The 24157-nt window shown below is 33.2% G+C and overlaps 1 protein-coding gene across 1 annotated transcript; it reads right to left on the bottom strand.

Annotated features, from left to right (window-relative positions):
* Window positions 1-219: 219 nt before the first annotated feature.
* Window positions 220-1572, bottom strand: LOC133188759 (prostatic spermine-binding protein-like). The gene is made up of 2 exons (XM_061324247.1): window positions 1558-1572; window positions 220-774 (listed from the first exon to the last, which is right to left on the bottom strand). The coding sequence occupies exons 1-2, from the start codon at window positions 1570-1572 to the stop codon at window positions 220-222; spliced, it is 570 nt and encodes a 189-aa protein (XP_061180231.1).
* Window positions 1573-24157: the final 22585 nt, after the last annotated feature.

The raw sequence follows: 24157 nt of genomic DNA, 5'->3' as shown, positions 1-24157 counted from the left end.
GAATGCACAAGAAATTAATTAACCTTTTCTGTGTGAGCATGCATCTTGTCAATTTAAATCTCACATTTGAAAGGAGATTATCTTACTTTTTTATTTTTAATTATTGACAAAAACATTAATAACCTTTTTTATTATCTTACCGTGGAGACAAGGAGACAAAACCTTTGCATAACCAGGGGGCAGAAATTCTCTCGACATTTTTCTTCTGTTTTCTTTTTCCTATATTTTACTCATTGACGATGTTGGATTACTGCTTTTGAGCATTTCGGGTATTTTTGCATTGTCATTTTCCTTGTCTATGTCATTGTCATTTTCCTGGTCTATGTCATTGTCATTTTCCTTGTCTATGTCATTGTCATTTTCTTGGTCTATGTCATTGTCATTTTCCTTGTCTATGTCATTGTCATTTTCCTGGTCTATGTCATTGTCATTTTCCTTGTCTATGTCATTGTCATTTTCCTTGTCTATGTCATTGTCATTTTCTTGGTCTATGTCATTGTCATTTTCCTTGTCTATGTCATTGTCATTTTCTTGGTCTATGTCATTGTCATTTTCCTTGTCTATGTCATTGTCATTTTCCTTGTCTTTGTCATTCCTACTGGGAAAATCAATCTGTGGCAAAACGGTATTATTAGCCTGAGGACATTGATCAGGTAGATTTTCGGTGAGACACTTCAGTAATCTTTCCTGGGAGGTACACTGGTCATTTTCTGTATACGATGAATTTGATGAATTTGAAGATACAACGGATCCTTTTGCATATTTTGTTTGACTCTAAATTTAGAATGTTTTTATAATTTATATTATGTATAGATTTTCAAGAAATGACAATCAAAACACATGCACTGATAATATTTACAACAATGCTAGTAATTCCTCATAATTGTGTTAATCAAACTCTACATCAAAATTTAAAAAAAATATATATCAAAAATTCATGAAATTAAGAGTTACATTCAATTTGGAACCTTTTTTATATGTCCTTACACGTATTTTCAAGATAATAATGCAATTAAAGTCGAGTATTTTTATACAATCTCATCATGGAAAAAAATCCTTTAACATAAAGCTTTTAATTCTTCAAATTAAGATTACTTTACGTGAGAGTATTTAACCGAAGTTTAAATCCCTATATTTTTTAAGGTTATATTATGAATTATAGATATACCAAACATCTCAAAAATTAAGATGTCTTTAGAAGCTTTTCGACATATAATGTTTTGGACATGTAGCTATAGGGACGTTTAATAAATGAAACAGTCCAACATGCCTGAGTACAGAGACAAGGTATCTAAAATGATTGGCTGGAGAAAAACTTATGGAGTATACACGTAATTTCATTTGAGAATACAGGATATTCAATGTTTTGTAGTTGGATATGTAATTTATTTCAGGAGTGAGAGGAGACTTTTTTAAATATATTTTCAGGAGTGCAAAGCACTGTCGACGTCATGTCTAAGGAGTGATATAAATTCCACATCCAACTACAAATCACTGAGTTTTCAGTTTCACATTTTTTGGCTTTCTCAATCATGTTGGTTTGTGAATATGTCCTACATTTGTTTCGGTCATTTTCAAACAATGAAAATAACGCTTTTTACAGTGTAAAAATATCGATTTTCTTTAACTGATAATTTAAATCCTTTCACTATTGAAAATGGTACAACGCTATCCCCTCATGTCCAATTTCAAATTGTATTCAAGTAACAATTATAAATAAGTAATAACTACTCCTATATCCCCTTTTGTCCAATTTCAATCTGTAACACTAATAAATAAGAAAATCCCAAAGAAATTTTCACCATAAATATTTCATTGAAATATATACAGACTCAATGGTCTTAAATATGATCAAGGTTTATTCATATCCTGTTGTTTCCTATTGTTTGAAATAATATAATTGAAATTTAAAACAGAAGTTAAGTCACGCGTTTGTCTTCTTAGTACTCAAATACAAAAAAAAAAAAAAAAAAAAAAAAAAAAAAAAAAAAAAAAACTACTACTCAGAACTCTATCCTGAACAACAAAGTAACCCCTTTTCTAGTGTCAAATCTAGTTTGCTTAATGCATGTTTATCGCAGCAGTTTTTACTGAACCCATTATTTTCAATTTTATTGAATACTTATCGATATATTTTTGTGTTATTTTTCCTGGTTTATTTTATATCTTTTTAATATTATGAAAGCATTTTAATAAGATAAAGCATGAGTCTGATATCAAGTAATCTGTTTTTCAGCGAATTATATATTGCTGGAGATCCTCATTGACAACATTTATGTAGTCTTCGGAGACCAGGTCATCCAACAAACTGTTGAGATTTCGATGGGCTCTAAATGTGTTTCTCTTTTAGCGAACCTGTTTTATTTTTCCTTCGTCAACTTTCATTATTTATGTAGTAATATACTCTATCGCCTGCATATGTTGATTACATCTCCCAATTTATTCGATACTCAGGAGCATGCTCATTACGGTCAATCTTTAAACAGAAGCAGGCTACTAACAGATAAATTCATATTACAGAGATTTTAACTACCTCGTTTAAAGTTTCGAAAATTGAATTGTCGTTATATTGACCTTGTCAGCAAATATAACCTATCCTTGGGTCGTATTTTGGCTGAAGTGTTTCATACCAGTTATTAGGCCTTTGTTTTATTTTGAATTTGACAGCGAAATTTTCCGTCTACTTGATCAATACAATCACGGCGGGTGTGACAGGTGAACAGAGGATGCTTATTCCTCCTAGGCACCTGATCCCATCCTTGTTTTATGCCCTCTTCACATATATTTGTATTGTTTCTTAATTTATTTTTTAGATCAGTCACTTTCGTTATCTTTACCATTTTCATATTTACTCACGGAAATACAGTTAGGAGATTTGGTATCAGTGTAGGGAGCTGGTGTAGTGAGGAATTTCTCCCATGATTCCTAAAAATGATCAAAAAGAAAGGTAAAAAGAAATCCACTTCTGAAATAAGGCATACAAGGCCGAATGTTGGTCAGAACTTACCTCAGATTCTAAATCAGGCACGTGAATTGGAAAAGTTTCGCCTAAATTAAACGAAGTTTACTTCGTGCATTTCTAAAACAGAAATATATTTCCATTTAATTGATAACTTATAAAATATTAAATGTTTATTGTACATACTTTAATAGTGCGATCTTCTAATTTTTTCTGTGGAATAAATTTGATATTTTTGTAAAATGACAAAAACAGCCAGCACATTTTTATGTCAGTTGCAATGTACCAAATGGCCGAACAAACTCCGAAAACCGAAGTAAAGGTCATGTAGTAGAAAATTCAATGTTTTTAGTTGGATATGGAATTTATTTAACTCATACAAAAGTTTTTTTGTTAAAGTATCCCTCGTACTTTGCACTCGTGTAAAATACTGTCCCCCTCTTGATTTTTGATTGATTATTGCTTAACGCCGAGTCGGCAATGTCTCAGCCTTATTTTTGGTGAAAAATTAAGTTTATATGTCTTTTAAAGATTTTTATTTTTGTATTCTCTTGCAGCCTCCAGTGAGTCTATTCTTTTCGAAATCCAGAGAAACGATCTCTTGCAAACCAATTTTAAGGGGTCCCAATTTTGATATAAATGCAACCACAAAACATTGAATATTCTTTTCTGCATTAAATCAAGAATCTCAAATAGATATTTAAAACCTTTAAATGGTTTTTACATAATTTGAAATAAACTTCATTTTATATGTCATTATGTTGCTGTATAACTGTAAAAAAATCTTTACTTTGCAGTTTGTGTAAGAGATTTAAACTCAGCTAGAAAACTGACACAGAGAGGGTCACGCAAAGGACTGTTAAAGGAATGTAACAACTAAGTAGTTATACATTCAGGCATACATGCAGACAGACATTCAAAGTGATATGACCCTTATTGAAAACAAGAGGCCCAAGGGCCTTAACGGTCACCTGAGTATAATACAACAATTTAGAAGTTAAATACACTGACAGATGAAGCTTTTTTGCCCTAAAGCAAGAGAAGTAGGAAGATCAGGATCAACAAAATAATTAGTCTAGTATTCAGTATCAACTCATAAATTAAGTTCTAATCTGTGCTCCACTTAACACTATCACCATGCAGACTATTAACAAACTATTAGTGCTTCTGTACTATTTTTAAACCCATTTTAAGACCTCTAGCATTGACCTCTCTTATGGTCTTTGAAGAACTTTTAATAAGATAAGTTATTTTTGTCTCATTTTTATTTATCTATTACTTACAGGTCTACCTGATTATTAAAACTAAGAAAATACTTTTTGAATTATATGATAAACATTCTTGCATAATTATTTTATTCTATTTACCTTTCAAATACATTATTTACAGTGATTAATTATCAAAAGTGAACGGAAAAGGGGAATAACTTCTCTCAGTAGAATACAAATTAATAGAGCCCTGCCCAGAACTAGAATGCTTAGACAAATGGTCCAGATGTTCAAAAATCTGGTAGAAATACGCTTACTTATATCATTTAAACTTTTACTCAGTTTTCTTCCGATATGCCCAGAAGCAGAGAAGAATTTCACAGGTACAATGCATTTTCACTACAGATTCAACAAAGCCTTACCCTAACACCAGAACCCAAGACCAAGGGTCAAGAAATTTACAGATTTGGAAGAGTTACCCTCATCATCATAACTATGGACTTCGAAGAATTAACACTTTTCCACTATATTATCAAAAGCCCCCTCCCCCTCGTTATGCCAGAACCCCTGACCCTAGGACCACACGATTTAAAAATTCTGTTCGAAGCTCCCATTTTCATCATAGCTAAGCAATTTATTTATCAGCTCAATGCTAAGGAGCAGACAGGATTAATTAATGATTAATTAATAGAATTAATGCTTTTTCACTATATAATCAATAGAGCCCTCCCCCCACCTTCCTCAAGAGCCCCAAAAACTGAAGCCACATATTTAAAAATTTTGGAAGAAGCATCCTTGCCTATCATAATCATGCACTTAGTTTGTTTAAATAATCTCCAGTAGCAGAGAAGATTTTCAAAGAATCAATGCATTTTCACTATATAATCAATAGAGCCCCGCCCTAACACCAGAACCCCTGACCCTCGGGCCATGAATTTCACAATTTTGGAAGAGGCTCTCTTGGTCATCATAACTATGTACTTAGTTACTTTATTCAATACCCAGGAGCAGAGAAGAAGATTTTCAAAGAAATTATGCTTTTTCACTATGTAATCTATAGAGCCCCGCCCTAACACCAGAACCCCTGACCCTGGGGCCATGAATTTCACAATTTTGGAAGAGGCTCTCTTGGTCATCATAACTATGTACTTAGTTACTTTATTTAATACCCAGGAGCAGAGAAGAAGATTTTCAAAGAATTAATGCACTTTCACTATATGATGTATATAGCCCCACCCTGGGGCCAGAACCCCTGACCCTGGGGCCATGAATTTCACAATTTTGGAAGAGGCACTCTTGCTCATCATAACTATGTACTTAGTTACTTTTTTTAATACCCAAGAGCACAGAAGAAGATTTTCAAAGAATTAATGCATTTTCACTATATAATCAATAGAGCCCAGCCCTAACACCAGAACCCCTGACCCTGGGGCCATGAATTTCACAATTTTGGAACAGGCACTCTTGCTCATCATAACTATGTACTTAGTTACTTTTTTTAATACCCAGGAGCACAGAAGAAGATTTTCAAAGAATTAATGCACTTTCACTATATAATCAATAGAGCCCCGCCCTAACACCAGAACCCCTGACCCTCGGGCCATGAATTTCACAATTTTGGAAGAGGCTCTCTTGGTCATCATAAATATGTACTTAGTTACTTTATTCAATACCCAGGAGCAGAGAAGAAGATTTTCAAAGAATTAATGCATTTTCACTATATAATCAATAGAGCCCCGCCCTAACACCAGAACCCCTGACCCTGGGGTCATGAATTTCACAATTTTGGAAGAGGCACTCTTGCTCTTCATAACTATGTACTAAGTTACTTTATTTAATACCCAGGAGCAGAGAAGAAGATTTTCAAAGAAATAATGCACTTTCACTATATGATCTATATAGCCCCACCCTGGGGCCAGAACCCCTGACCCTAGGGCCATGAATTTCACAATTTTGGTAGAGGGCTCAATGCTTGTTACAATGATGCCAACAGTTTGACTGCTTGATGTCCTGGAGTAAAGAAGAAGATTTTTAAAGATTGCATTATTTTTGGTGGTTTTAGCCCCACCCCTCAGGCCCCAGGGGGGCAGGGACCATGAAATTCACAATTTTTGTTCCCCTTCACCCATAAATGCTATATGCCAAATTTGGTTGAAATTGGTTAAGCGGTTTCAGAGAAGAAGCTAAAAATGTTCAAATGTTAACACACGACGCACGACGCACGCCAACGGACGAGAACGGATAGCAATAGGTCACCTGAGTGACTCAGGTGACCTAAAAAGAGAACTGCTTGAGTTATCATGTTAAAAAAAAGTATCAAAGATACACATTAAAACATACGTGCAGACAGACAAAGTGATGTGACCCAAAACTTTAGGTGCTTTTCTCTTAGAGAAGAGTATTGATGTACCAAGTTTGAAAATGTTTTGTTGATAACGTCACAGCAAGGTGTTAGTGGGCAGATGGACGGACAGGCGGACAATGTGATTCCTATAGGGCTCCCACAATTTTATTCGAGATCCTAATAAATGTTTAATAGAGTTTTAAGCTGTAAAAATACTTAATAATACCTCAGTATACAAACTCCACCAGCCAACATAATAACCAAAATAAAAATTCCAGCAATGATAATGCCCACTACAGCACCGGTCCCTAAAGTCTAAATTAAAAAAAAACAAAATTTGCATTAAGTGTTTTGTAGAAATATCTTTTCTTTTTAGAGATAAATATCCAAATAAGATAAATGTACATGTAACAACTATATGAAACACTATTGTGTTAATATTATATAAAATTAACTTAAAGTATAACTACTAGACAAATCTCCAACCCTGCAGTCGATAAAGCAGACATACTATGCAAACATTCACAAAAGGTGAATGTGATCTCCACCATTTGGCACTAGGAATTTCGAAAATATTGAAATCCCTTTTAAATCAATTGATCCATGTTGTTCTTAAATGCACTTCAAGTAAAATCTTAAAAATTTAGGTATTAGGGAAATATTTTTCTAAGTCGCTGAAACATAGAACATAAAATGTCAGTTGTTTTCATCAGTATATTCATGTAATACTTAGCGATTCTCATTCGTACCATTGTTGGTGGGTATTCCGGACACCATATCGCTTTTAGGTCCGACCTTTGCTAATGATTTCGCCCTCACCCAAACACCATGCTTAACGTCAGGATGAAGATTCTAAAGAGTATGTTGAGTGTTGTGTGTTGCTCAAAGTTCTTCAGAATTTTCTTTCCCTGAATTGTTTAATATATGTATATTTAAAGTTTTGAAAAATACATACGTACATTATGAAAAAATTAAACGGAATTTGCTGAGATTTGATGCCTAATGATACATAAATTCATATGACTGAGGAGGAACATCTGTTCGAGTTCAGCATGATTCAGGTGACTTTGTTGTAAAATAGCCTTTTTTTACGTAGTACTGACAGTGTTTCTGGTAAATCTTTTAAGATAATATTTTACTTACCAGTACAATGATTCTTGGAATCCAATCGGCAAGAGATTATTTCATAGGCGTGAATATAAACGTTGTTTGCTTTTGAGCTTTTACAGAGCATGGGAGACCATGATACAATAAGGCTGTTTCCTGGAGCGTCTGGGAGAAGAATGACGCCGGTTATCTTCTTTGGTTCTGTGAAAATTTAATTGGGAATTCCGAATTTCAAAAATAAGGGTGAGCCATCTTGTAATCTTGTTACATAAGCACTCTCTAGGGAATTTGATATCAGATAATTTTTTTCAGATAAGGAACTGCAAACGTATTTACACCTACATTCTACGTTCTACACACACATCATTCAACGCGTTTCTTAATGAAATAGATGAAGATAAAGAACAAACTAGCTATACCAGCTGGATCAGTTGGGTGCTCTTAATTACAACTCTTATCGGGTATAAAATTTTTTCCATTGAAATCAGCACTGAACATGACCGGATTTTAAAATTCTCATGCATGACCACTTAATCTTTTAGCAGGATAAAGATTTTGAGATGTAACTATACGTGGCTCATTTATTAAAATTTTGAAGTTAAATATTGTTATTTGAAATTGGATATTAAAATTATTGGTGTTTTGGTCTCAGAACATGTGCACTCATTCCACAACAACAAAACAACAAAAGCTTTGCTTCATGTATAAAGTTATTTAGTTTGTAATCAATATGAATAACAGTCATTTTGAAAAGTATTGCATTTTAAATTGCATAGTTACATGTACCAAATGACTTTTAGGCTATATATAGGCCTAAATTACCGCACAGAGGCATTTATGAAAGCCAATTGAGACTCCCTTCTCGTACAGAATAAAACCCAGTAAACAGTGTACAATAACACTGAAGAGCTTAGTTGTTCTAAAAAAAATCTGTACATTAATTACTTCTTAATGATATCGATGATCTCTAAGTACATGTATTATAATAATTCTTTCATGAAGGTTTTTTTTTTTAAATAAAAATTCAGATACCCATTCTGATAACTAGAAAAATCTACGAGAATGCATTTAATCCCTTCTTTTGCTGATATCTTTCACCAGTTCTCAATAGAAATTCTTAAGAAGGGATTCTTGTCTGGTTTCTGACTAGACAAAATATTCCAAGTATATTAGCTAGTATGTCTTATACATGTATACTTAGCTGTAATGTGTTTAAAAGATCACATTTTTCTTTACTCGTCATAATTGTACAATTTTAAATAGGAATGGTTAACCGACTTTGAAATCCAGCAGGGACTATATTTTTGGCACAACTGCGGCGTATGAAAATATCACTTTTTCTGCCTATCAAAATCGCTTACAGAACAATACCTTTAGTTAAATTTTTTAAACAATCAAAGACTAAAAGAAATTTTGAAGTGTAACTTAAATTAATAATAATGCTCTAAAGTTTTAAGAGCCATTCTCTGTAATGACTTTAACTTTTATATAGAAGCTGTTGCACGCATAGTCTCAGAATTTCTCCAAACTCTCTATGATAAAAGTCTTTGATAACGTAAACTCAAATCAGGCAAAAATTGGTTGCTATGTGTCATGGTTACCATAGCAACATGTCCTAAAGTTTGAAAATTGGCATTTTTCAACATGTTCAGAGTCCCACGGTTAACGTTTGCAGCAAAGCAAACAAGTGGCAATGACTGTGTCTGAAAGTTGAAGGCCTGATGTCTTAAATGCATGATAAACATGTTTGGTAAATCAACTATTACATACGTTACTATGGAAACAAAGTATTCAAAAGTAATAATTTTGTTCATTTGATTTTATAAAGTCATACACTTAAGAATAAAAACAACTATAGGTTGAAAGGCAAGCATATAATAGACAAGACTTCCTTGTAACATATACCAAGGATGAAATATGATATTTCTTATAGGTTGGCAATGGTTGCCATGGTTTTAATACCACAAAGGGATTTTAAATTTACTCTCTTAGTGTTTTAATCTTATCCTATCTTTTTAAAAAGCATATTTCTATATAACTGATGATCAATTTTTTAAGGCGTTGGTGTGACCCTAATTTTCACATTTCAAAAAATTCAAATTCAATTCTTTAAATAGAGCGTTGCTATGGAAATTAGCCGAAAAAATATGCATAAAAATCTGAAAAATATTCTGTTTCCTTGGATACGTACCCTTGTATGTAGATTCCCAAAACTTTTATGATTGATATATATGAACAACTAACCTGACTTTCAATTTTGACTACCAACCAATCTCTAACTGGATGCAAAAAGCTGGCACATGGGATTTAATGTTGATATAAAATTAACAAATCGAGCATTTTCCCTTCTTGGTAACCATAGCAACAGTGTTGTATTTTTCAACAAACTTTATCAATATATGATACTCAACTTTAGTTCTACCAGATAAATACTATTCAAGGTGAGTCAAATAATATGTTTCTTGATTAAAAGGTAAGTAAATTCCTAAAGCAACAAAAAAATATCACTTTAAACAACTGGTATGTTGTTTCCATGGTTACACTGCAAAGTAACAATGAATCCCAATTTTTCTTATGTTTTCGGTGTTGCAAGGTCCTAAGGATGTATATGTGCCAGTCAGGAAATTTATTGTTTTTCCTCAAGATAGTAGCATTAACCCAATCTTAGCAACAGATTTAGCTTGGTTACACTGTGTTAACATGGCAACCATAAAGGCTATTTTTAGAAAAATATTGCCAATACCTAATTACTTAAGGTCAAATATTTTATTGTTTTTCTTTGGTTGTTGATTGAGTTTGATCATGTAACATCTATCATTAGTGAATATTTAGCGTTTTCAGCATTTTTCAGCATCTAAAATGTATTCAAAATGTACCCATGGTTACCACTTACTTAGAGATAAATTCTTAATAGTTTATTTATAGCATAAGTGGCAACAACGTGTCATGTTTTTGTGATAATAGTTTGTTTTTCTTAGTCTTTATTAAGGCTTAATAAAGATTCAAAGAAGCTGAAAATCTCAAATTTTTCAACTTTTCTGGCTGTTACCATGGCAACCAAGACACATAGCAACGAAATTTACTTGATACCTGTTTCTGGTGTCAAGTTGAAACAATGGGCAAAGTTTCATCAAAATCGGTGACCATGCGTGGCAAAGAAGTTTTAGTGGTTACAGAGAATCGCTATTAATATATAGCAAATAATAATGATTTTCTATACAAACTACAATATTGTTAGCTTTTGAAAGCTTCCAACCTAAAAGCAGATATGAGCAAGAAATCAGTTAAAAGTGTTTTTTTTATCTCTTACTAAAACGTCATACCTTTTTGTTTTTGTATCATTTTGTATATTTATATGACTACTTTACCATATTTAAAAATAAGGAATATTTAAATATAAGAAGTATATAAAAATAACTAATATATACAGAGGAAATTCGGATTAGCTATTTTAGTTCCATAATGTCAATTAATTTGGTAGAATCATCTGATAGACCCGATATGGTAACATTTTTTGGGCAAATAGAAAAACATTTTATCTTTTAATATAGAAGTAGGAATGTCAAGAAAAAGGGCAATGGCCTTGACCTGAACTTGCTTCTGAAATAAAACGGTCAAATTTAATCAAATCGATACCATCACTTAATGATATTGTCTTCTTGAATCTATAAAAATTTCTTTAATTTTAAATACAAGAAATATGAGAAGAATAGCTCCGTAATATGTTTATTCATAAAATTGATATATCAACATAATTCTGTTATAACTATTACCATGCACACGTTGGGTGGTAACTGAAGTTGCCTTGGCATAATCTGGAGGAAGGTCCGATATAATATCTCTCAGAAATTCTCTTTTTTCCGGACTCTTCTGAAGTTGGTGGCCCGTGTACATGTGTTGAGGTGGGGGACAGGTTTCCATGTCCACTATCCTTACTGATCTGCCTCGGAACATCCGTGATTGCTAAAGTAACGACATTGGATTTAAGGTCAGGCCCCAGGATCATGAAACAAACCTAGACTTAAGTCAAATTTTCAATTTCCTGTAAAATGCTTCATAATTGTCGACTTAATCTCTAAATTTGAAGATAACAACACTTTTGCAAAGTTAAATTGAAAAATATTTTAATTTTGGTCTGCTTGACTTCTTTAACATTTCAGAACAACATGAAGATTTTGACTTAAGTCTAAGATGTTTCATGATCCCGGGGCCAGGTTTTGAGTCCTTTTGTTCCCCATTTCCGTCTTCTTCCTCTAGATCCACTGTCGATCCAACTAATAGGATTTCTTCATAACTGTGATTTATTTCATTATGTGTTATATTTCCATTTGATGTTGTTCCATTCTGAGGAGTACAGACAAAACAATTTGATGAAACTGAGAGCAACAAGAACACAAGGGAAAATTGTTAATTTAAGAGGGCTGGGTGGTCGTGGCTTTTTTCAGACTATATTGACCTCCTTTAGAAGAAGAGCTCCATATAAAGATATACAAAAATGATCAAATTTTAAAACTAAAATGTATGAATTTTTTCTTTGCCAAATGATAGCTGACAGCTTAAGATATCATATCTAAAAAAAAAATAAGTTATATCTGATGGTTAATTTGTTGACCCCCCAGCCTCCTTAAGTCAAATATCATATCTGGATGGGTAGCTATAATGCTGTCATCACAGCCTAGTTTTATTCAGAATTGTATCAATATGTGTCTTGCAAAAACTATTCTGATGCAGGTCCATATGTAAATATTGATGGGAGGGAAAAAAGATACATTTAGTACTTGAAGGCATTACTGCATAGAAAGAACTTAACATGCAAGAAGAAAATGTATTCTTAGTTGTATAATTACCAGGTAACTTACTAGTATCTTACAGAGTGTCATAAACCTTATATGAGAAATAAGACTAGACTTAATAATAAATACGATCAAAGATAACTTGAAAGTTTTAAAGGGAAGGTATAATCTTGTCAATATCTAGTGTGTCTCATAATACATGTACATGTATACAGTGTTATGTTGTGTGACGTTGGTCTGCTTACTGACGTATTAAATAGTGTGGCAGCTTTATACTTACATGTGTGTATCACATGATAGGGTATTTACAGGTGTGTATCACATGATAGGGTATTTACAGGTGTGTAACACATGCCATGGTCATGATATAAAAACAAGTGTGTGTCACATGACATGGTGATGACGTTACAAATGTGTGTATCACATAACAAGGTGATGTGTTACATAAATGTATTTGTTATACCTTTAAAATTGGTTCCTATATAAATCTTTACTGAATAAAAGTCTAACATTTCCAATATTTTAATGAGGGGTCATAAAAAATCATTGTTGGACCGCGGAATGAGATATTGGACCTGTTGATGAGATACTGTACCACTTAAGTCACACTGTGGGCGGGATTAGCTAATTTTATTTACATTCGTTGGTGTTTGAGTGACAGCATTGACCGAATTTTACCGCAAATTTACATCATTGAAGCCAGCACCAAATACATGTAAGTCCAAAAAAAAATAAATAAATAAAATGTATAACAAAACATTTATTGACTGTGTTCTTGGGCAAAATGTGTTTTGTCGACCCCTCGAACCAAACTGTTTGCCTTCGGCCTAATGGCCTCAGGCAAACAGTTTGGTTCTTGGATCTGACAAAACACATGTTGCCTTCGAACCCAGTGAATAAATGTAATAGTGCATGTAATGTACAGGTACATGTATGTGTCAAATGGCATTTTGATATTACATACAGATGTGTCACAAGACATGTGGCATTACATACAGGTGTGTGTGTCATATGGCATGCTCATACCTAAAGGTTTATGTCAGATGATGTGGTTATGTTATATTTATAAGGTCTTTATTGGATGATACTGTCATAGGCATTTTTTACAGGTACTGTGTATGTGTGTCAGATGGTGTGGAGTTATCTAGAATCTAGTTATGTGGTGATGTTATTTAAATTATAGTACATGTTATCAGTTGTTACAGTATACTTACAGGGGTGATGAGAGGGGGAGGGGGCTGGACCTGTCAGCTGGTGTCGTGATAAGGTTGCACAAATTGCTTCCAGTAGGCCGAAAAACACAACAACAAAAAAACATTTCCTAAAAATCTTCATCTTAGCACAAATAATATGGTGTATCTACCTTTTGTATACATATCTCAAATTTGTAATGTATAAATGCAAGAGTTGGTGTTCAGTTTAAGAAATGATGAGGATGAGTTCAAAGCCAACTTTACAAAGATAAAACCTCAGACCTCTGTTATTTTAGCATTTTTGCCATACCCTGTGCTTTGTTAAAAGAGAACAAATGACAGAAATTTCTTAAACATGTATTTCTGCCAAAAAAATTGATAGATGTTTTATTGCTTATGGACTTCCTGACCTTGTAGACCTTAAAAAAGTTTTACTTTTTTTTTTGGGGGGGGGGGTATCTATATATTTATCAGTATTAGATGGAGGCATGATTCATTGTGTCAGCTCTTTGTTGTTTCAAGTCCTACAAATATTAATAACCACTTAGTGACCTTTAGCCTTTGCATTCAACTTTCCATTTAAGAATAAAACAAGCTTTCAAAATAACTTTGATAAGAAAGAAAATCCAGTTTGAAACAATTTTATCCTTAAAAATGTTGTACTATAGGTGGCATGTTTTCTTGGAAGAATCTTAATTGTTATAACCTTTAATTAAGAAAAGTGCTTGGCCCAGATTATATCTCATAAAAGATTAATTTATAATAAACGTTTATAACAGTGTCATTGCTTTAAATAAATAGATTCAATGTCTAACACCAAAGTGATCATCAGAATTGTCTGTAATTATTAAATTTTCCACTCAACACATACATATCACCAGATTTTCAAAGGGTCTTACTTGTATATTTTTTATATCAAATGTTTCATCCAGCCCTTATTTACGTTTTACTTGTCTGTAAAGGAATAAAAAGGTTACAAACAATATGTCCAAGGAAAATGAATAGCATACACAAGGTTTAGTTCACCTATATCAGAGCACGTTTCTTTAATTAGTTTTTCACTGCAAATTTTCTACTCAAAAAATATTTTAAATAAACTTAAATACAATTTCCAATTTAAAAGTATTATATTTAAAAAATAAAATCGTCTATCTTATATAAATCCAGTGATGAATACTCATTGACCAAAAAAAAAAAAATGATAAGCATGTACTTTCAGTCAATCCAAGAAAAATGTTATTTATTATAATATTCTGGACCTATATACCTTTGCCAGCAGAAACACATACCTGCAAACACATATGAATCCTGCAATGACAAGTATACAAGAACGCATATTCCCCCAATAGCAATGCCTGCAATTGATGCGTCAGGTAAATCAAAAATGATAATATTAATTAGTTAAGTTTAATTAGTTAAATGCTAAATGTGAAATCATTAATTTTCGTGGGGGTTTGATTTTTATGCTTTTCGTGGTACGAAGAGACCCACGAATTCATGTCGGCCACAAAATATAAAATGTCATATACATAATACTCAACACTTCCCTAACCACGGAATCAAATCCCCAAGAACCAATAATTTTTCTTAAAACCAAGAAAATTTTACACCAAAAAAATAGTGATTTCACAGTATTAATAAGGTAAAAGAAATTGGAAATAGTCAAGGTTTGTTGAACAATATGGAGAAGTTTTGTACACTCTTTTCCATGTGTCAATTATCATATCATCAAATAGTGGTTGCAACCTGTGTTTGGTTCTGAAATGCACTTTCAACGACTATTGAAATAATTATTTCAGTAGTGAACCTTATTTCAATACTGGTTGCAAACTATGTTTAGTTTTGAAATACACTTTCAACCACTATTGAAATAATTATTTCAACAGTGAACTTTATTTCAATAGTGGTTGCAACCTGTGTAAAATTTTGAAATGCACTTTCAACCACTATTGAAATAATTATTTCATTAGTGGTCGTTATTTCAATAGTGGTTGCAACAGAGCATCCTAGAGATCTTTTTATCATTGAAGATAAAGTACATGTACATGTGTCCATTGTTAGGAGAAACTTGTCAATATATACGACATAAAGGCCGTAAATGACCTGGGGCTCATTTTTCAAAAGAACTTACGACTAAGACCAAAATTTAATTCTGCTTAAAACGTTCTAATTGACATTAAATTAAAATGGTTTTACTATTTTTAAAAGAAATGCAGTAAGATATTTTTATTCTATCAATTTTGAACAGACTGAATCATTACTTTTGCAGAATTTAACAATGAACGAAAGTTTTTGGTCTTAGTCGTAAGTTCTTTTGTAAAACGGACCCCCGGATCCCAGTTATTCAATGCATGAACATCAGATATGCTTAGTCCTGTAATACCTAGCCCCTGGCTACATAGAGTTACTGGATGTTGTGGAAGCGATTCCCCCCTTTTTAAGGTATATAAAAATACAGTTTATGCCATTACCTCTCCCTCCCCCCTCCCCAATAAAACTGTGGCTACCGTAGTTTCACCCCCTTGGACCGTAAATATTTAGAAAAGTGACAGAAAACAGAAAATATATACTAGAAAGTCTGCTATTGCAAGCAATAGCGTATGTCGCCCCGAACTGGCTTTATTAGAATTTGTCTAAAAGTGTATTATTTTGTTGTTGTTGTTGTTGTTGTTTTCAAAGAAGCTTTTAAAAACACATGGTCCAGTTGCTGGGATTGGACTACCGACACTTGGATTGTGGAGGAATTGTTGTGCGGAGGTAATAGTTTTGACAGGCAGGATTGGTGATTAATAAAAATTTTGATTTCCTCAAAAACCTATCTTTTGTTTTATTTCTGATTGATGAACATGAAATACATCAGAACACAGATGTTTATACATGTAACTAACACTAACATATCCGGAGAATTGGATTGTATTGAAGAAATAATATCGCTAGTTTTTAGTCACTACTGATACCGGTATTATTTAACTTATACAAGTGGTTTATATTAAGATGAAGTAATCGTAAATAAGATGATTTACACACACGCAACAGAAAAAGCATCACGGCAGCGGAATATAAACTCATATATTAGGTAAACTTGATTTACGAAAACTAAATTTTATATCTCTGTTCATCAGTACAGAAATTCGGCGATTAACTAATTGAGTCAAAGGCAAGCATTTTTTCATGAAAATTTATTTTGGGTCTTTAGTAGATTTGAAAGTCGATCAGAGGTCGAATTCGGGTTAAGAGAAATATTTCATGTTGTTATTCTGGGTGAGGCGCGCGCGGGTGTGTGTATGGCGGGGGGGGGGGGGGTAGTAGAAATGTACAATAACTTTTTTGACTTTACAATAATTAGTTAACAGAATTTTGTTTGAAAACTGCATCTGAAAATAAAGCATTACTCAAGAACAAAAATTATCAGAGAAAAACGACACTTATCAAAAACATACTTGCTGCATACACTCTAAGGAATGTCAAAATTGTGGTTTTAATATATTTTATGATAGTTGTGCAAGTTCATTTCATTTCTTAAAATAAGGTAGCAATGCTCAATAAATGTATAACTTGTATAATTATACTGTAAAAAGAAAGAAATATCGTTTTCTTATAATTTCATAAAGTATTATCTGTTAATTGGATTTTAAAATTCATTGCATCATGTCATGAAATTGACATCAGAAATAAATGGAAATTTAAATTTCTGTTTCTAAATAGACATTTCATTTTTTCATCACTTAAGCAATACCCATTAGCTAAGCTTGGACACCTATCAACTCGTATCAGTCCTTTCAGTACTTTGATTAAAAGAAATTTCTGATAGCATACACTGGTCACGTGACCGCGACTTTTCTTCATTATTTGTTCCTTACCTGGCTTCAGCGACAAACTTTGAAAAAAAATAAAATATCCCATGCACAACTAAGGTTGGTGATTTTTATTTCTGTAAAGTTTCACGAAGATTTTGAAAGCCATCTACGAGAACGCTCGAGTACAAAACTAAAGTAAACCAAAATACGACTTCGTTCCGGTGGCTGAAGCGATGGACCTGCTCCAATTCATTTTTTTGCGAAAAACAATTTGATCCAGTGGAAGGAATAAACCTTTAAATTTTCCAAAAGATTGCTTTCGTAGTTACTGAGAAAAATAGAAATTAAAGAATTTTCACTTTTCGTCCGTTTCCATGGCAACGGTAGGAATTTAGAAAAATTTAAATGTTGACTGCACACTTAGAGATTCTAATTATAATTTCTGTAAATTTTCAGCAAGATTGTCCAAGCGACCTTTAAGAACATATGTGAGCATAATATTTTTTTTCTGCTTTGTTGCTATGGTAACTGTGTGCGGCCAATTCCAGGTTTTTTAAAAAATAGAAATCACTTTGACACAATGAACGGAATCATCCATTAAAGTTTCAAAGTGATTGCTTGGGCAGTTACTGAGAAAATCGAAGTTACAGAATTTTCAATTTTCCTCTGTTTCCATGGCAACAATTGACAATTTGAAAATTTAAAATGCGAATTGCACAACTACAGTTACTGATCATCATTTCCGTGAAGTTTCATGATGAATGTGCAAGGGCCCAGAGAGAACACTCCCGGACAAAATTCGTCACTTTTCGTACGTTTCCATGGAAACGGTAGCCATGTTGAAAAATTTTTCCACATAGATACAGATGGTCATCATCTTTTATGGAAAGTTTCAACAACAATGCCCCAGCCATTTGCGAGAAATTCCCCGGACAACGTTTTCATGCGTGCAATAGCAATATGTCACCCGACTTCGTTCGGGGCGACATAATAATAGTATAATTATGCATCTAATCATATAATGCAAACTTTTCTAAACCTCGGAAAACCAGAAGCTTACCCCCTACAGACGCCTAGTTACTAGTATATAATTTAGTTGTCCTATCCACTAATAAATAAATAAATAATATAAAGCCTATTTTCCATATTTTACCGTTATACTTCTTAATTATATTTATTTGTTTTTATTTATTAATTGTTTCTTAGTAAACGTTAAAGTTTCAAGATGTACATTCATTTGTAATCCTGCTGGACAGGGGAAGGGGTGTGTCAAGTCTACACCCCGCCACCACCAGCAACAACAACACAAAATTAAGTTGAATATTTAGATAAACTTTTTTTAAGTGAAAAGAAATCTTAGAGTTAAATGACAATCTGATATTCATGTATATTAGAATATCATTTTCGAGATGCGTCCAAAATTTATAATAATATTATTATCAATATTAAAAGCCACCTAAACATGAATGAGAAATTTCATGGACAGCAGTGTAGTTGTTTAAATGTTTCACGTATTATCTTTTATCGCCATTACCCAAACTCAAATTCAGAAAGCTTAGGACAAAAAAATATTGACGCAAATATCAAATACCTAACGATTTTTAGAAATATACAAGCCCGGAACATCAGACAAAGTTTGAAAAAAAATTACATTTTCAGTTGAATGTTCAAGAAATTATGGTGTGATACTTTTACCTGTGTTATAGCGGTTCATGATCTGTGTTTGGGAGAAAGTATCAGATCGTGTACTCATGAACTTAAAAAAAACAAATGAAATACCATACTTAAACTTATACATTCCAACCATTCATTTAAATTATTTCATTCAAACATGCTGTAATTAACTGCCTAGGGTTCATTTCCCTCATTTTAACTTACAGTTGTGCCGCCTGACTGCAATATTACTCATTATTATATAGCTAATGAATAGTCTATAATGAAAAAAAAACTACCGAAAGTCTAAGAAATTTAAAATCTTGTAGTTTTTTTTTTTTTTTTTTTTTTTTTTTTTCATAACATATGTAAGAGTATGCCCCGAAACATTCCGAATGCGAGCGTTCAATATCGAACGTACTGTTGTAAACGAAAAATAACGTCTGGTCAACACACCCCTACTAATGTGTTCGGAACATTTTATTTTTATTTAATCATAAAATCCGAGGAGTTCCCAGTAGCTCTCACAGTAGCTCCGGCGAGATCTAGCGAGACTACAACGAGATAAGGTGAATTATTCACGGAAATGTGGCTAGGAAGTTACTAGCACGTGGAGACATGGTTAGCAGAAAATTTATCTTGCGTTTCATTTTTCACCACTGAATAATATATGTAAAAATGTATTTCAATCTCTCTTGAATTCATTCAAACGTCAATAAGTATATTTCACTGCGTTATTTTCTGCACTTATGTGTTAAAATTTCTTTTTGGACAAACATGCTTGCATGTGAAATGGAACTATATTTTTTGGCGTCAGAGTACATGTAGCAAATGGGGTACCAATATAGCTTAATCTGAATGAGTTGAATTGCATTATGGGTTACTACGGATACTACAGGAATTTTAGGCTTGAAAAAAAAACCCAAGGCGATCGAAAAGGCACACAGGACATTTTTTTCCATGCATGTGCATGCTTTTCCGTGCTGTCCATTTTTATTCTATTATTTCCATACTCACAATTACAAACAATTCATTTGTAACACGTTTAATAAACGTGGAATTCTAGATACTCTAACTAAGGCGATTTCGTCTGCTTTCCTTTGTTGTACTATCGGTGAATACAATTGTCAGGTGGGTTCCCTGACCAAAACAGATGATCACACGTGTATTGTAATATGAAAAAAAAACTTTGTTGTCCATTTAACTGTTTGTCCATTTAACTGTTTAAATGCCTATGGGATGCTGGTAGTTTTCCTTAACCTTGAAGCGCTAGTGTTCTGAACGTGGCACAGAGTACATTTTTATATGTATTTTCTAGTTAACAACGGAGCAACAAATTACAAACGCCCATGGCATCATAGAGTAGTTTCTACTCTTTGAATTTTTTCATATAAACATTTTTTTTAATTTTTTTTTATTGCAATCCATTTGATATCGATCATACAATGAAGCGCATTGAAGTGGTAAAATTCTCCATTTGAATGGAACGTTTTGAGCGTTCTTTAGAACATTGATTACCATATAATGACACGCCTATTTCTTTAGAAAGTAAAAACAACGCTCAAATGGTTCTCATGGATATGGATATATGCGAAACATCTCGAGGAAAATTGGAGTGTCGACTGAAGTTCTTTAATTGCAAGCTAATTAATTTTGCTTTTAAATAAAAATATAACCGTCCTACAATACATTGCATTTTAATGCTTGATGTACTGTCTAATTAAAACATACTTGGTCAATTTTTATTATTAGGCACAACAGTGAAAAAAATATAAACTTTCCTATGTGACTGATAAGTGAATATTTTGAGACTCAAACAAAGCGCCGATGTCTTTGTAGAACAATCAAAGACGCTTTTCAAAACTGCTTAGCAGTACTTGTTTAGTGAGATACATGTAAGCTCACACTAAGTCCTTTACACGCCACATTACCCGTATAGCTCCAATTTTCGCCGTAAATTATCACAAAAGCGAAGATTAATTAAGTACATGTAGATTGTGAATTTTAAATCCCACTCATTTCTGTTTAAAATCTTAAAAATCTTACAGAAAATTCTGGAAACACATTTTTATAGGACATGTTTTAAAAAGAAACAGATTAAAGCAATTTCCTGTTTACTGCCAATTTTATTTATAAAACCGGTTCTACCCTATAACCTTAGAAAGGGTCAACCTACACCACTTGTCTTGAATTTAAATCACAATAACATTAGTAGGGGTGAACAGCTCAACAGCATTTTATGATGGGTTGTGGCAGCTTTGTAAGATTGCATGTCTATTTAATAAATCAGTGCCCTTAAGCCTTAATAAAACCTCAATAAGCAAATTTCAACGTTTGGTTGGGTTTTTGGAATTGTAATATTGAACAGTACAGATGCGTACTTTTCATGTAAATACCCATATTAAATAATCATCATTAATTTTGAGTTATTTCATTTAAATAATTAATATAAATTAATGGGAAAATGAATAAGCTATATAATAAAGGAGTTATAGAACTTATATGCAGAAGGATAAAACGTACGCTCAACTAGGACCTAAGGTCACCTGCTCATTCACAACTATCAAACCTGTTTACTCCGCTACAAAATATAGTGCATTGAAACCGCAAAGTGAAAGTAGAATAAATTCTTCTGCTGGAAAGCCTTTACAAATGTAATACAACAAACAGAATATGCATTTGTTTAAAGAATAATCATCTAATGTTAGGAAATATACAATAGGGGGTAAAGAAAGCAACATTGACTGTTATATTTTAAGATATATGATACAAGTTATATGGTAATGAATTACGTTAGGTGACCCGTGGTCTCCCTAATGATGAACAACGTTAAGCGACCGTATCAAAGTAACACACTAGCTAACCTCTAGTCTCCTTATTAATATATCAGAGTAGGTGCCGTTTTGTCTCTGCACGCGCAGATCTAGCTGGAAAAGGTGGGGGGGGGGGGTGATCATGCCCCCTAGGACTTTTCACAGATGCTTTAAGATAATGGTATAATGATTTGATAATAAATTACGTTAGGTGACTCCTGGTCTCCCAAATGATATAACATACCACAATAGGCGACCTAATCAATATACCTCTGGTCTCCTTATTGATATAACAGAACAGATTTCCCCTTGTAATTGATAAGTGAAATATTAATGAAAGGGCGATGCTGAACACGGACTACATGAAAATTGCTTCTTAGAATCATATACATGTATGTGAAGACATGCAAATTGTCCAAACACACACACACCCATTCCGAGAAATAAATTAAGTGAATATTGAGAAATTGTGTTCTTTTTTTTTTTTTTTGCTTGTCATTAAAATCAGAGTCTGAATTTGGGAAATAATTCTTTATATACCACAATTTTTAACCTATTGTCTCCTTACAACATTAGAAGACCTTTTGGTCTCCCAAATGATCTACAGCATAAGGTGACTTCCGGTCTCCCTAATAACGTAAAATATAAGGTGACCTCTGTACTCTGCATTTACATCAACTTTAAGTGACTTCTGATCTCCATAATGATGTACAATATATAAGGTGACTTCTTGTCTCCATATAATATACAATTTTATATGATCTTTGGTCTCCCTTATGATGTACTATATAAGGTGACCTCTGGTCTCCGTATTCATATACAACTTCATGTGACCTGTGGTCTCCTAAATGATGTTCAATATAAGGTGACCCCTGGTCTCCCTAGCAATGTACAATATTTTGTGTCCTCTGGTCCCCTTAAGAATTTACAATATAAGGTGTCCTCTGGTCCCTTTAATAATGTACAATATAAGGTGACCTGTGGCCCCCCTTATGATGTACAATAGTATGTGTCCTCTGGTCTCCCTAATAATGTACAATATAAGATGTCCTCTGGTCCTCCTTAATAATGTACAATATTAGATGACCTCTGGTCCCCCTAATGATGTACAACATAAGTTGACTTCTGTTCCCCCTAATGATGTATAATATACGGTGATCTCTGGTCCCCCTAATGATGAACAATAAAAAGTGACCTCATGTCTACCTTTACGATGTACAATATAAGGTGACCTCTGGTCTCCTTATATTGATGTACAATATAAGGTGTCCTCTGGTCTCCCTAATGATGTACAATATAAGGTGACCTCTGGTCCCCCTAATTATGTACAATATAAGGTGTCCTCTGGTCCCCTTAATGATGTACAATATTAGGTGACTTCTGTTCCCCCCTAATGATGTATAATATACGGTGATCTCTGGTCCCCCTAATGATGAACAATAAAAAGTGATCTCATGTCTACCTTTATGATGTACAATATAAGGTGACCTCTGGTCTCCCTAATGATGTACAATATAAGGTGACCTCTGGTCTCTGTATACAACTTAATGTGAACTCTAGTATCAGTAAAGATGTACAATTTAGAGTGAACTCTAGTTTCCGTATTAATGCTCAATTTTATGTGACCTCTGATCTCCCTAATGACGCAAATATAAGATAACCTCTAGTCTCCACATTCATATATATCTTTCAGTGACCTCTGCGCTCTCTTATGATAAACAATATGGAGTAACCTCCGGTATCATATTCAACTTTATGTGACTCCTGGTGACCTTATGATTTAAAAAAGCTGTATAAGACCAAAGGTTGTATATAAATAGGGAGACTAGAGATTACCTTATATTGTACATCATTAGGGAGACCAAAGATCAAATAAAGTTGTATATGAATACGGAGACCAGAGGTCACCTTATATTGTACATTATTAAGGAGACCAGAGGTCACCTTATATTGTACATTAATTGGGGGACCCGGGATCACATAAAGCTGTGTATGAATACGGAGACTAGAGGTCACCTTATATTGTACATCATAAGGGAGACCAGTGGTGAAATGAAGTTATATATGAATACGGAGACCAGAGGTCACCTTATATTGTAAATCATTAGGCGGACCAGAGGTCACCTAATATTGTACATCATTAGGAAGACCAGAGGTCACCTTATATTGATCATCATTAGGGGGACCAGAGGTCACGTTTTATTGTTCATCATAAGGGGGAACCAGAGATCACCTTATATTATACATTCCTTATTTTTTGCGAGTGCTTATTATCGCTAAATAGCTCTTT

Source organism: Saccostrea echinata, unplaced genomic scaffold (genome assembly GCF_033153115.1).
Source record: "Saccostrea echinata isolate AGI-Se365-2 ecotype Australia unplaced genomic scaffold, CSIRO_AGI_Sech_v1 ptg000016l, whole genome shotgun sequence".
NCBI lineage: Eukaryota > Metazoa > Mollusca > Bivalvia > Ostreida > Ostreidae > Saccostrea > Saccostrea echinata.
This window is presented reverse-complemented; position numbering and strand designations above follow the sequence as displayed.